Here is a 13,546-nt window from a genome sequence, read left to right as displayed (position 1 = left end):
GCCTGACTCGCAGTCTCCGCTCTAATTCAGCCCAAAGGTGTTCTATTGGGGTGAGATCAGGACTCTGTGCAGGGCAGTCATGTTCTTCCACCCCAAACTCGCTCCTCCATGTCTTTATGGACCTTGCTTTGTGCTCTGGACCAAATCATTTGGTGAAGGGGGGATAATGGTGTGGGGTTTGTTTTTCAGGTGTTGGGCCCCTTAGTTTCAGTGAAGGGAACTCTTAAGGCGTCAGCATACCAAGAAAAAGGAGGGGCGCTGGCAGAGCCAAGGATTGGCTACAACCGGGAGCAGAATAATTATTATTTTACAGCTCGTCGATATAATGTCTTGGGAAAAGACATAACAAAGGGACGGGGATGCTGGTGACATCATTGAACTAATATGGCCACATGACCATATTAGGTCAATGACATCGCTACCATTCCATCCCTTTGTTATGCGGTTAGTCGGGTTACCCTCATATAAGTTTTCTCACGGTGTCCCATGATTCATAGTTGCCCCCCCCCCCTGTCAATATTCGATGTATATGTTTTTACTTTCTGTGGTTTCTTGTAGAATTCTGGGAGCAGAAGTTCCAGCAGTATAATCAGGGGGAGACGGTAACGGGCATTTTGCTTCTCTACCCGTCCTGTACCATCCATGTTCTTGAGGTAAGCAGAGATCTGCTCTTGAGTCTCCCCAAGGAATCACTTTAATGTCTTCCCGTTTTTCCTTCCTCACACAGGTTGGCAAAGAATGTTAAAATCAAGGCAGTAAATAGTGGCGCTAAAAGTAATTTGCATAAACTATAAACATGATAGTAGTAGCGGCAGCAGTGATGGTGATAGTGTCAGTGGTGGTGATGGTAGTAGTGTTGTCAGTGGTGGTGGTGGTGGTAGTGTCAGTGGTGATAATGGTGGTAGTAGTGTCAGTGGTGTTAATGGTGGTAGTAGTGTCAGTGGTGATAATGGTGGTAGTAGTGTCAGTGGTGATAATGGTGGTAGTAGTGATAATGGTGGTAGTGTCAGTGGTGATAATGGTGGTAGTGTCAGTGGTGATAATGGTGGTAGTAGTGATAATGGTGGTAGTGTCAGTGGTGATAATGGTGGTAGTGTCAGTGGTGATAATGGTGGTAGTGTCAGTGGTGATAGTGTCAGTAGTGATAATGGTGGTAGTGTCAGTGGTGATGGTGTCAGTAGTGATAATGGTGGTAGTGTCAGTGGTGATAATGGTGGTAGTAGTGTCAGTGGTGTTAATGGTGGTAGTAGTGTCAGTGGTGATAATGGTGGTAGTAGTGTCAGTGGTGATAATGGTGGTAGTAGTGATAATGGTGGTAGTGTCAGTGGTGATAATGGTGGTAGTGTCAGTGGTGATAATGGTGGTAGTAGTGATAATGGTGGTAGTGTCAGTGGTGTTAATGGTGGTAGTGTCAGTGGTGATAATGGTGGTAGTAGTGATAATGGTGGTAGTGTCAGTGGTGATAATGGTGGTAGTGTCAGTGGTGATAATGGTGGTAGTGTCAGTGGTGATAGTGTCAGTAGTGATAATGGTGGTAGTGTCAGTGGTGATGGTGGTAGTGATGATGGTAGTAGTGTCATTGGTGGTGATGATGGTAGTAGTAGTGTCAGTGGTGATGATGGTAGTAGTGTCGGTGGTGGTGATGATGGTAATAGTAGTGTCAGTGGTGGTGGTGATGGTAGTAGTGTCAATGGTGGTGGTGATGGTAGTAGTGTCAATGGTGGTGGTGGTGGTGATGATGATGGTGGTAGTCAGTGGTGGTGATGGTAGTAGTGATAGTGTCATTGGTGATGGTAGTAGTAGTGTCATTGGTGGTGATGGTGGTGGTAGTATCAGTGGTGATGGTGGTGGTAGTAGTGTCAGTGGTGGTGATGGTAGTAGTGTTGTCAGTGGTGGTGGTGGTGGTAGTGTCAGTGGTGGTGGTGTCAGTGGTGGTAGTAGTGTCAGTGGTGATAATGGTGGTAGTAGTGTCAGTGGTGTTAATGGTGGTAGTAGTGTCAGTGGTGATAATGGTGGTAGTAGTGTCAGTGGTGATAATGGTGGTAGTAGTGATAATGGTGGTAGTGTCAGTGGTGATAATGGTGGTAGTGTCAGTGGTGATAATGGTGGTAGTGTCAGTGGTGATAATGGTGGTAGTAGTGATAATGGTGGTAGTGTCAGTGGTGATAATGGTGGTAGTGTCAGTGGTGATAATAATGGTGGTAGTGTCAGTGGTGATAATGGTGGTAGTGTCAGTGGTGATAATGGTGGTAGTGTCAGTGGTGATAGTGTCAGTAGTGATAATGGTGGTAGTGTCAGTGGTGATGGTGGTAGTGATGATGGTAGTAGTGTCATTGGTGGTGATGATGGTAGTAGTAGTGTCAGTGGTGATGGTGGTAGTGATGATGGTAGTAGTGTCGGTGGTGGTGATGATGGTAATAGTAGTGTCAGTGGTGGTGGTGATGGTAGTAGTGTCAATGGTGGTGGTGGTGATGATGATGGTGGTAGTCAGTGGTGGTGATGGTAGTAGTGATAGTGTCATTGGTGATGGTAGTAGTAGTGTCATTGGTGGTGATGGTGGTGGTAGTATCAGTGGTGATGGTGGTGGTAGTAGTGTCATTGGTGGTGATGGTGGTAGTAGTGTCAGTGGTGATGGTGGTGGTAGTAGTGTCAGTGGTGATGGTGGTGGTAGTAGTGTCAGTGGTGATGGTGATGGTGGTAGTAGTGTCAGTGGTGGTGATGGTGATGATGATGATGGTGGTGGTAGTAGTGTCAGTAGATGATGGTGGTGGTAGTAGTGTCAGTGGTAGTAATGGTGCACAGAAGTTGTAAGTTTTTTTGTTGACACTTTAAAAGATAGAAAATATTCACCCCGTGAGAATATCAGTCAGGTGCCAAGTCAGACCTTGTCCAATGGTGAGGATTTACGGTAAGAGCTGGTTTCTGATTGGCTGCTGTAGGATATGACCCAATGCACTTGTCAATGAGTAATCCTGTATAACTGAGTTGTCCTTTATCTGGTGTGTTTCAGTCGGGGGGAGACGTCTTGTACTGTGTGCTCAGGGATCTCAGGAGGATGGAGAAACGACGGGAAAGGTGGGTGAGATTCATCTTTTTATGTTTTGCCAAAAACAGCCACAAAAATAAATGAACCCTTGGGGGGGGGTTACACGTTCATTGCAGTGAATGGATGCCAAAAGCAAGCCTTAAATTAAAAGATTTTGATAAACTGCCCTCCAATTTATTTTAGGGACCCCCCCCCCCCGCAACCTTTGGCGCTCCAGCTGTTGTTGAAGTACATTTCCCATGAGGCATTGCAAGGTTGACAGTTATAATTACTCCCAGAGGCATGATGGGGTTGGCAGTTACAATTGTAGTTCTGCAACAGCTGGCGTGCCACAGATTGCCTACCCCTCTTCTGGACAGTTGGAAGGGTTCTATATTATGGACAGTGGAAGGGTTCTATATTATGGACAGTTGGAAGGGTTCTATATTATGGACGGTGGAAGGGTTCTATATTATGGACAGTGGAAGGGTTCTATATTATGGACAGTGGAAGGGTTCTATATTATGGACAGTTGGAAGGGTTCTATATTATGGACAGTGGAAGGGTTCTATATTATGGACAGTGGAAGGGTTTTATATTATGGACAGTGGAAGGGTTTTATATTATGGACAGTGGGAAGGGTTCTATATTATGGACAGTGGAAGGGTTCTATATTATGGACAGTGGAAGGGTTTTATATTATGGACAGTGGAAGGGTTTTATATTATGGACAGTGGAAGGGTTCTATATTATGGACAGTTGGAAGGGTTCTATATTATGGACAGTGGAAGGGTTCTATATTATGGACAGTGGAAGGGTTTTATATTATGGACAGTGGAAGGGTTCTATATTATGGACAGTTGGAAGGGTTCTATATTATGGACAGTGGAAGGGTTCTATATTATGGACAGTTGGAAGGGTTCTATATTATGGACAGTGGAAGGGTTCTATATTATGGACAGTGGAAGGGTTTTATATTATGGACAGTGGAGGGGTTCTATATTATGGACGGTGGAAGGGTTCTATATTATGGACGGTGGAAGGGTTCTATATTATGGACGGTGGAAGGGTTCTATATTATGGACGGTGGAAGGGTTCTATATTATGGACGGTGGAAGGGTTCTATATTATGGACGGTGGAAGGGTTCTATATTATGGACGGTGGAAGGGTTCTATATTATGGACGGTGGAAGGGTTCTATATTATGGACGGTGGAAGGGTTCTATATTATGGACGGTGGAAGGGTTCTATATTATGGACAGTGGAAGGGTTCTATATTATGGACAGTTGGAAGGGTTTTATATTATGGACGGTGGAAGGGTTTTATATTATGGACGGTGGAAGGGTTCTATATTATGGACAGTTGGAAGGGTTCTATATTATGGACGGTGGAAGGGTTCTATATTATGGACGGTGGAAGGGTTCTATATTATGGACAGTGGAAGGGTTTAGCTTGTTCATTTCGCGTTGGATGTGGCCTTCAATTTGAAATCAAGGCCATTTCAATATTTCTAATATTGGTTCAATTGAAATGTGTATGTCCTAATTTGCAGGGCGCTAGTGCTGAACGCCAAGATTTTGGTTTTGTCCCATAACATCCCCAACCGACTGTTCAGCCAGTGGAGCTACAAAGTGCTGGACATTCCTGGTCAATACTTGGGGGATAAGTACAGCGAGGAGGCCACAGATGGCATAATCACCGAGTGCCTGACCAAGATACTGAAGATCGGAAAGCAGTTGACCAAATACCCCAAGGTCAGTGAAGGCGGGGGGCTATTGATAATGGATAGAGGGAAATGCTCAGGGGCGAGGGGCTATTGATAATGGATAGAGGGAAATGCTCAATGCTGATTGGTAGGTTGGTATTGACCGGGGGGCCCCATGAGTTGTCAGTCCGCCCCTGTTACGGCACCTCCAAAACTGAATGTGTGCTGGGGTATGCTGAAGGGTCTGCTGATGCTGGCTGCTGGGGTAACTATTGTAGCTGGAGGGGATGTGTTTTTGTACAGAGGGTCTATTATTGCTGAGGAAGTCTGTTGTTAGCGGTGGGAGATCTATTGTTGGTGGGGTGGGTCTTATGTTGCTGGGGGGGTCAGTTGTTGCTGGGGGAGATCTACTGTTGAGGGAGGGGTCTGTTGTTGCTGGCTTTGGGAATATCTGCTATTGCTGCAGGGGGGTCTATAGATGCTGGGGAGTCTATTGTTGCTGGGGGTACATTTTTGCCGGGGGGGGGGGTATTTTGCTGCCGTTGTCTATTATTGTTGGAGGGGGATCTATTGTTGCTGGAGGTTCTATTGTTGTTGCTGGCTGTAAGGGATCTATTTTACTGCTTTTCTTGTTGTTGTTGTTGTTGTTATTATTAACCAATTCCATACAAATGGCACCAAAAATTATAGTTGAGTCTCTATAAAGGGCAGTACTGGAAGGTGGGCAGGGGGTGGAGCCAAAGAACGGTCCTCAGAGGTGGGGAGGAGAAATGGGGAGTTCCTACACCTATTCTTTGGGGGGGAAAAACCCTGTGTGTGTGTGTGTGGTCACTCATTTAAAATAATGTCGGCCGAAGGTCTAAAGCTTGACCTGAGCACCGGTTGGCTTTGCTTTATCGTTGGGTTCCACAATTTGACATCGTAATCTCATTTCCTTCGGCTTTGCATTTATGTGCAACCAGAAAGTTTATGGAACTTGGACTCTTGATTTGTGTCATTTCCCCTCCCAGGGCTCCAAAACCATTCCCAATTCGTTGTTTGAGAAATCGCCGGAGCTAACCATCCCCCAGACCTCCATCCTGCACCTCCTGCACAGTAGAGAGCTCCTCACACCAGACCAGTTCCTGGAGGCCTATGACTGCCCCCTGCATGTCACCCTGGATTCAGGTAAGGCCCAGAAGCTTACAAATGTTACATTTGTTATTCCAATAGCAGTCAAGTAAGTTGTGTTGAATGGATCCAAGAGGTACAGAAAAAAAAAAGTGTCAGAAGATGATGAAGCGTTTATACACAGTCTACTATGCTTCAATTATCAATCAGTACCGAGCACTTACTGTGTTCTCTCAGAAAAGGAAGGTACTAGTAAATTACATATTTATCGGCACCTTCTCTGCTCTCCATCCTGCAGCAGCACCCGGCGGGAGAGAAGAGGAGGGGAAGTAGGCCACGCTGTGAGTGGGAAGGGGAACCATGGGAGAGAAGGAAGTGGAACCTGAACAGAAGGGGGCAGAGGCAGCATATACTGGAAACCAATCTCCTCTATTTTCCTCCTGCAGCCACTGAATGCCGTTGGGAGGGAGAGGAGGAGAAACTGGCTTTCTGCAGCTGCAGGAGGAAAATACAGGTATTGGTTCCAGTGAATTCTGCCGCTCCTGTCCTGGTGTAAAACTTAATGCGACAGGGAAGCCGCATGGGCCCTCTCGAGCATGGGTGGGGTACCTCTTGGATGTCACACAAAAAAAAACTATTTATGCCTGTGAGCTGCCAAACGAAGGCTACCAAAGTACATTTCAGCACTGTTGGTTGGAAGATCGATCTACATTTGGAGAACATCAATGATGTGAAGTCCAAATGTTGTTGGTATGGGAATAATGGTAGGTTTAGAACCTTCTTCTGAACCTGTTTATCTGGTTAAAGGACATGTGTTTGGGAGTGTAAACCAGACCTCCGTGTAGACTCACAAGATCCAAAAGGGACGGTAGGGGGTAAAAAGTCTACAGCCTTCCTTCTCCTAGCATACCTTTGTCCCCATTCCATACTTGACCGTAATGTCATTGTTAACTGTAGACTGACCTATTGGTAGTTTCCCATTGTTTACCTGTAAGTGATTCCTATTAATGTTCTCCACCATCACAGCATAATCTTCCCCTATAGGCTGGTTAAGTCAATAGTTTTTTCCTTTTCCTCCTCTCAGTAAAATGGTGAGACCAATATCTAGAGTTTGGAAACATTTCCACAGGGCTTCTTTTGTGAGAAGAAATCTTCTTTTCCGGATGCTACAATCTTCTTTTCCAAATGCTACCCCCCCACAGCTGCCTAGGGTGGAGGGGCAAAATCCGGATCCCCAGACACTCAACTGGGGTATCGGATTATTCAAATACCTGACCCTCCAGTAGGCAAACTAAAACTTCCACCCTGCGCTCCATAGAAGAGAGGGTGCAGCATGGAAGCTTGAGTTTGCCTGCAGGGATCGGCGTGAGGAGCCGGGGAAGGGATCCCCATTGCCGGTGAGTGGGCAGGATGCAGAGAAGGGGCTTGCCATGCACTGCTCTCTCATGGGGGTGTTCCCTGTAATGTGGCCAAACACTGGGCACTCCGCTCTGTCCTTTGGGTATGGGGGGTGGCCATGTGTGTGTGTCTGTCTCCGCCCTGTCCTTGGGTAAGGGGGGGCGCGGCATGTGTGTCTGGGGGACCGATCACATGACACTGATCTACTGAGAGGATACTAGACTGCTCAGGAGAGCACAGAGTACACAGACCACTCAAAGTTTATGGAGAGTGATCGTTGCTCTGCAACATGCAGAGGTGCAGTGTTCTGCAGGCTGTAGATGATCGGTGTTCTCCAACAAGTAGAGGTTGAGTGCTCTGCAATGTGTACATGATTGGTGTTCTGCAGGGTATAGATGACCAGTATTCTGCAATGTCAAGTTGATCAGAGCTCTGCAGTGTGTAGATGATCGGTGTTCTGTAACAAGTAGAGATGGATCGCTCTGCAGTGTGGGCAGGGGCATCTGTAGAGGTGTAATCAGGGTTGGGGGTATTTAAAGATGTAATCAGGGTGGGGGGGTATCTGGGGGTGTAATCAGTGTAGGGGTATCTGGGGAGGTGTGATCAGGGTGGGGGGTATCTGGGGGTGTAATCAGTGTAGGGGTGTCTGGGGAGGTGTGATCAGTGTAGGGGTAGTTGTGGAGGTGTGATCAGGGTGGGAATATCTGGGGGTGTAAGGGTGTGAACAGGGTTGGGGGGGGGGTGTATTTAAAGATGTAATCAGAGTGGGGGGGTATCTTGGGAAGTGTGATCAGGGTGGGGGATATCTGGGGGTGTAATCAGTGTAGAGGCATCTGGGGAGGTGTGAACAGGGTTGGGGGGGGGTATTTAAAGATGTAATCAGAGTGGGGGGTATCTGGGGGTGTAATCAATGTAGGGGTACCTGGTTGGGTTATCTGGGGAGGCGTGATCAAAGTGGGAGTATCTGGGGGGCGGGGGGTGTGATCTTGGATTTTGCTTATAAGGGGATTTTTTTTTTTTTTTTTCCCATGGTTTCCAATTTTTAAACATTACCAGTGTTGAATTAGTCAAGTCCTTGATCTTTGAAGGCATCCTTGACCTTGTACTCAGAATTTCTACGTCTCTCATATTTGTGGACATGGTCATGAAAATAATTTTTGGGCTTTTGTGATTTGGGTTTTGGTAACACTGTCCAATGACAAGTGGCCAGATTGGGAGTTTGGCACGGAAGGTTTGCTTACATCTGGGAAGCCGAAGGCCACATTACTGGTTGGCCCATGTGTTGGACAAAAAGGTCCAAAACGTGATCATCTAAAGCCCTGATGGCCTCTCTGTGTACAACTCTTTAGAAAAATAACAGGGAGAATAAGTGACTCTAATTATGTTTTTTCTTTTTTACTGTCTTAACAGATCGTGTTTGGCCTACGCCGGTACACTTAACACCACTGAAAACACGACCTCCTCAATGAAGAAGACATCTTTGATGTGACCCCCTCCGTACCAACAATTAAAGCTTTAAAATGGTAACATTTGCTGAAAAACGTTACATAGTGCCACCATTTAATGCTAAGCTAGAAGAGTTCCATATAAAAATTCTCAGTGATGACTTGATGAATGTTCTTTCAAAGTACAGTGGAACCTCAGATTAGGGGCATAATCCGTGCTAGGAGAATGCTTGTAATCCAAAGCACTCGCATTTCAAAGCAAGTTTTCACATTGAAGTCAATGGAAACGAAAATAATTAGTTCTGCATTGATTTTAATGGCATGCAATACTGCATGCGGGCAGAGGTGGGGGGGGGGGCGCCGGAGAGCCTTGGAAACAGCCAGAAAAACCGAGGACAGCTCGGCTGACCTTGGCAAACCTCAGAAAGGCTCAGGAAAGGAGTATTTACGAGTCTTTCCGAATGGCACTGTTCGACTCCAGTGCCCCGCCACCCCCACCTCAGGCCAAAACGCGGTACTGCACACCGCTTTGGCCTGAATCCTGCTCGTTTGGTGAGATAACACTCGCAAACCGAGGATTCTTCAAAATACACAGCGCTCGTATTGCGAAAAACGCTTGTTAACCGCGTTACTCGCAATCCGAGGTTCCACTGTACTTATTTTACTCACTAAGGCTCCATTCACACCTAGGCGACAAAACGCCCGACACGCTGCAGTGGCGAATTTCCATTGCTGTCTATGAGATGGTTCACATCTCACGCCAAACGCTGTACGCCTGCCGCCTGAAAACAAGTCCCGGACCCTTTTTTTCAGGCGGCATTGGCGTTCGGCCATAGACAGCAATGGAAATGATTTGTGAAAAAAAAAAGTTACACAAATCGCGGCAAATTACGCCGCATACGCGGCGTTACAATGTGAATGCAGCCTTAACTTCAACTCAATTTATAACATTTGTATAATTTTGTGTTTTTTTTTTCTTCTGGATTTTTGGTTGATATTCAGTTTTTGATCATATTAAAAACACCTATGATAAAAAAATCTCTTTGTTAGTGGGCAATAATAATAAAATTGAAACCAAAAAATAATAAAATTGCAAAAAATTAATAAAATTAAAATTAACCAGTTCCCATCCTGCGGCCGACTATTTACGGCCGCAAGGTGGCTCCGATCTGCCGGGAGGCCGTCTATATACGGCCTCCGGCGGAGCGCCAGCCGCGTCACGCAGGTGCTGGTGTGCGTGCCTGGCGGCCGCGATGTCCGCCAGTCCCCCGCGATCGGCAGTCACATACATAGGGACAACCATCGGTCACCTCCCCCAGTCAGTCCCCTCCCCCCACAGTAAGAATCACTCCTAGGGTACATATTTAACCCCTTAATTCCCCCCTAGTGTTAACCACTTACCTGCCAGTCACATTTATACAGTAATCAGTGCATTTTTCTAGCACTGTTCGCTGTATAAATGTGAACGGTCCCAAAAATGTGTCAAGTGTCCGCTGTAATATATCAGTCGTGCCGAAAATCGCAGATCGTCGCCATTACTAGTACCAGTGGCACTAGAAGAATAAAGAGTCACTTACTGTGGGCTGGGTAAAGTCCCGGGGTCCGGCATCCATGAATAAGTAACACAGTAAGTCACTCTTTATTCTTCTAGTGCCACTGGTAGGCGTCACTACCCTGACGCCACCCTGGGACCCAATGTGGTCCCCCTCCTTCCTTGGTCCATTACCATGGACACTCCCTGCGGAGGTCATCTGTGGCTCTACACACAGGTCTCAACCTGGGCTCCCGTTCCCGGGGCCCCTTACATGTAACACAATTTTTTGTATTCAAGTAGGTCCATCCATTCATATGCGTGCCCCCTGGTCGCCATGCGGGACTTTGTGCGGTGGCATCCGCCCCGCTCGCCTGCGGGTTTTTTTTAGACATGCTTCTGATGAAGCGGCTGATAGCCACGAAACTAGTCAAGATATTCGTCATGACTTCCAACCCACTATTCTTCTCCCCCTCCTGGGGATTACTATACTGGTGTTGCGCTGGTCGTTAACTCTTTTAATTTTGTACCCCCCTTTGTGTCTTCACCGATACTGTATTTAATAAAAATGTTTTTTCCATATAATTTACTTGTGTGTGTGTACATCTTATAATTATGTTACCAGTACCGCAATAGTCCAACAATGGCCCAAAACCCCCCCTTCTTTGGTTTGGGGACCTCAGAACCAATTCATATCTATCAAAGCGTGACAGTGCCGAAAGCTGAAATTTCGCCTGGTCAGGAAGGGGGTGTATGTGCCCAGTAAGCAAGTGAATAATAATAATAAAAAAAACACAGAAAACAGATTCATTCATTATTTTTATTTTATGTATATATTTATTTTTTTTTGTTTAATTTTTTATTTTTTTTGAATAAAAAGATATCTTGAGAGTGCTGGGCTCGGGAGAAGCTATGGTTCAGGCCTGGTGGTGGTGGTATCGTAGATGTGAATGCACTGGGGGGGGGTACAATAGAAGTATCACATGTTCAGACACAAAGATATGAAATCTGTAGACGTTGTACTGGAAATACTGAAGTCAAATACTTTTCTTCCCAGCGCTGCATAACCAGTTTGTACATCGCACTGCGAGACCGCGTCGGGGTCTTCCGTTGACATGTTTGCATACGTAAAAAAAAAAACATATTCGTGCTGTACAACAATACGATTGTACACAGATAAAACATGGCGCACCACTGAGATGGGGGGGGGAAAAAAGTGTGCATAGAAACCTCCACAGGCAACAGGTGTAAGAGGGCAGAAAAAAAATATATATATATTTTTTCCATAAGGATTAAAATAATTTGTTCCCAGCGGCAAAACTTGATCACTTCACCAGTGTCTGTAATTTTATTTATACCATTTTTTTTTTTTTTTTCACAAAACAATGATTTACATTTTTTTATTTTTATTTTTTCCAAAAGTGTCAATCTTTGATTTTTTTTTTTTTTTTTTTATTCCAATGATTTGCACAAGACTATCATCCACAACTTGGCTAATGCAAATTTTAGGACAGGTTACAGATAAAAATTAAGTTTCCCTTCAATTTCCTTTTTAATGTACTGATTTTAGAAGAGAAGACGAAAACTATAGAATTCTTTAAAAAAAAAAAAAATATTGCCGTTGTGAATTGCGTTTTGCAATCTCGGTATTTTATCTGACAAGTCAGAAAGCAATATTATTCACAACAATGTCTCAAATCTTGTTTGCCAATAAAAAAAATAAAAGTACTTTTTTTTGTAAATTTGTTCAAAATAAAATAAAAATAAAAATACGCAGTCAGAAAGCAATATTATTCACAACAATGTCTCAAATCTTGTTTGCCGTTAAAAGATAAGTACTTTTTTTTTAAATCTTTTAACGGCCAACAAGATTTGAGACATTGGCCCGGATTCAGAGAGCAATTGCGCCTGCGTAACCATAGTCACGCAGCGCAATTGCTTACTTGCTCCGGCGTAGCGAATGCTCCCGATTCAGGAACATCGTAACGCCGACTGCAGCCTAAAATCTGCGTGGCATAAGGCTCTTATGCCACGCAGATTTTAGGCTGCATTCTTGCGATGACCGCTAGGGGGCGCTCCCATTGTGCTCAGTGTATAGTATGCAAATTGCATACTAACACCGATTCACAATGTTGCGCGAGCCCTGCGTACGCAAGTTATGGAGTTTCCGTACGGCGTCTTTAGCGTAAGGCTGCCCCTTCTAATAGTAGGGGCAGCCAATGCTAAAGTATACCCGCCGTTCCCACGTCGTGAAATTTGAATTTCACGTCGTTTGCGTAAGTGATTCGTGAATGGCGCTGGACGCCATTCACATTCACTTTGAAGCAAATGACGTCCTTGCGACGTCATTTGCCGCAATGCACGTCGGGAAAGTTTCCCGACGGCGCATGCGCTTTACGATCGGCGCGGGAACGCGCCTAATTTAAATGATTCCCGCCCCCTGCGGGATCATTTAAATTGCGTGCGCTTCCGCCGGGCAATTTTGCCGGCGCGCCCTCGCAATTTACGGAGCTACTGCTCCGTGAATCGAGGGCAGCGGCGCAAATTTGCGGGGGCGCAGGGCAAAATCGTTGCCCTGTGCCTCCGTAATTTATTCGCAAATCTTACTGAATCCGGGCCATTGTTGTGAATAATATTGATTTCTGACTGCGTAATCTTTTATTTTATTTTGAACAAATTTACAAAAAAAAATAAGTACTTTTTTTTTTTTTGTAAATTTGCTCAAAATAAAATAAAATAAAATAAAAAACACAGTCAGAAAGCAATATTATTCACAACGATGTCTCAAATCTTGTTTGCCATTAGAAGATGCATTTTTTTTTGCAAATTTGTTCGAAATAAAAATAATAAAAAAAAAAAAAAAAAGAAAATACACAGTGGTTTTATAGACACAATTCAAAATGATGGGGATGTTGTTCAACCATTGCTTCTGGTAATATGTAAACATTTTAAGTGTGACAGAAAAAAAAAAATATATAAAAATTGCAGATGGGTAAAGCAATGCAGAGTCACATTTTTTTTTTTGATTCCATTATTTACAACTTTTCTGGAAAATACAGCTTGACCTCCCCCACCCCCCATCAAGCATTTTTTTCTTTACAATTTTACATTAGAATCTCTAACAGCTTTATGAACAAATACATATGTACATTATTCAATAACATGTTCTTCTTCCTTTCATATAGCAGACCAACATTTCACGCACTCACACAAGCAAAAAGAAGAAGAAGAAAAGAAAAAAACGATATATACTCTCTTTTCATTTTTTTAAAAATATTTCTGTAATTAATCCCATTTCACAGGCAATAGACAGACCACAATATACTAGGAA

At 44.5% G+C, this 13,546-nt stretch overlaps 1 protein-coding gene across 2 annotated transcripts in view; it reads left to right on the top strand.

Moving 5' to 3' along the window:
* The window catches only part of LOC120919101 (testis-expressed protein 47-like), a 17,476-nt gene extending 3,930 nt beyond the window's left edge, over positions 1 to 13,546 (top strand). For both annotated transcript variants that reach the window (XM_040331114.1, XM_040331112.1), the window contains exons 4-9: positions 559 to 653; positions 3,011 to 3,075; positions 4,579 to 4,780; positions 5,742 to 5,898; positions 8,650 to 8,762; positions 13,401 to 13,546. In XM_040331114.1, the coding sequence (XP_040187048.1) occupies positions 559 to 653; positions 3,011 to 3,075; positions 4,579 to 4,780; positions 5,742 to 5,898; positions 8,650 to 8,708 (578 nt within the window). In that variant the 3' untranslated portion in view covers positions 8,709 to 8,762; positions 13,401 to 13,546. The remainder of the gene's footprint in view (positions 1 to 558; positions 654 to 3,010; positions 3,076 to 4,578; positions 4,781 to 5,741; positions 5,899 to 8,649; positions 8,763 to 13,400) is intronic.

This window comes from Rana temporaria, chromosome 12 (assembly GCF_905171775.1).
Source record: "Rana temporaria chromosome 12, aRanTem1.1, whole genome shotgun sequence".
Taxonomy (NCBI): Eukaryota; Metazoa; Chordata; class Amphibia; order Anura; family Ranidae; genus Rana; species Rana temporaria.
Note: the sequence above shows the minus strand (reverse complement) of the source record. Positions and strands in the feature narration are given on the sequence as shown.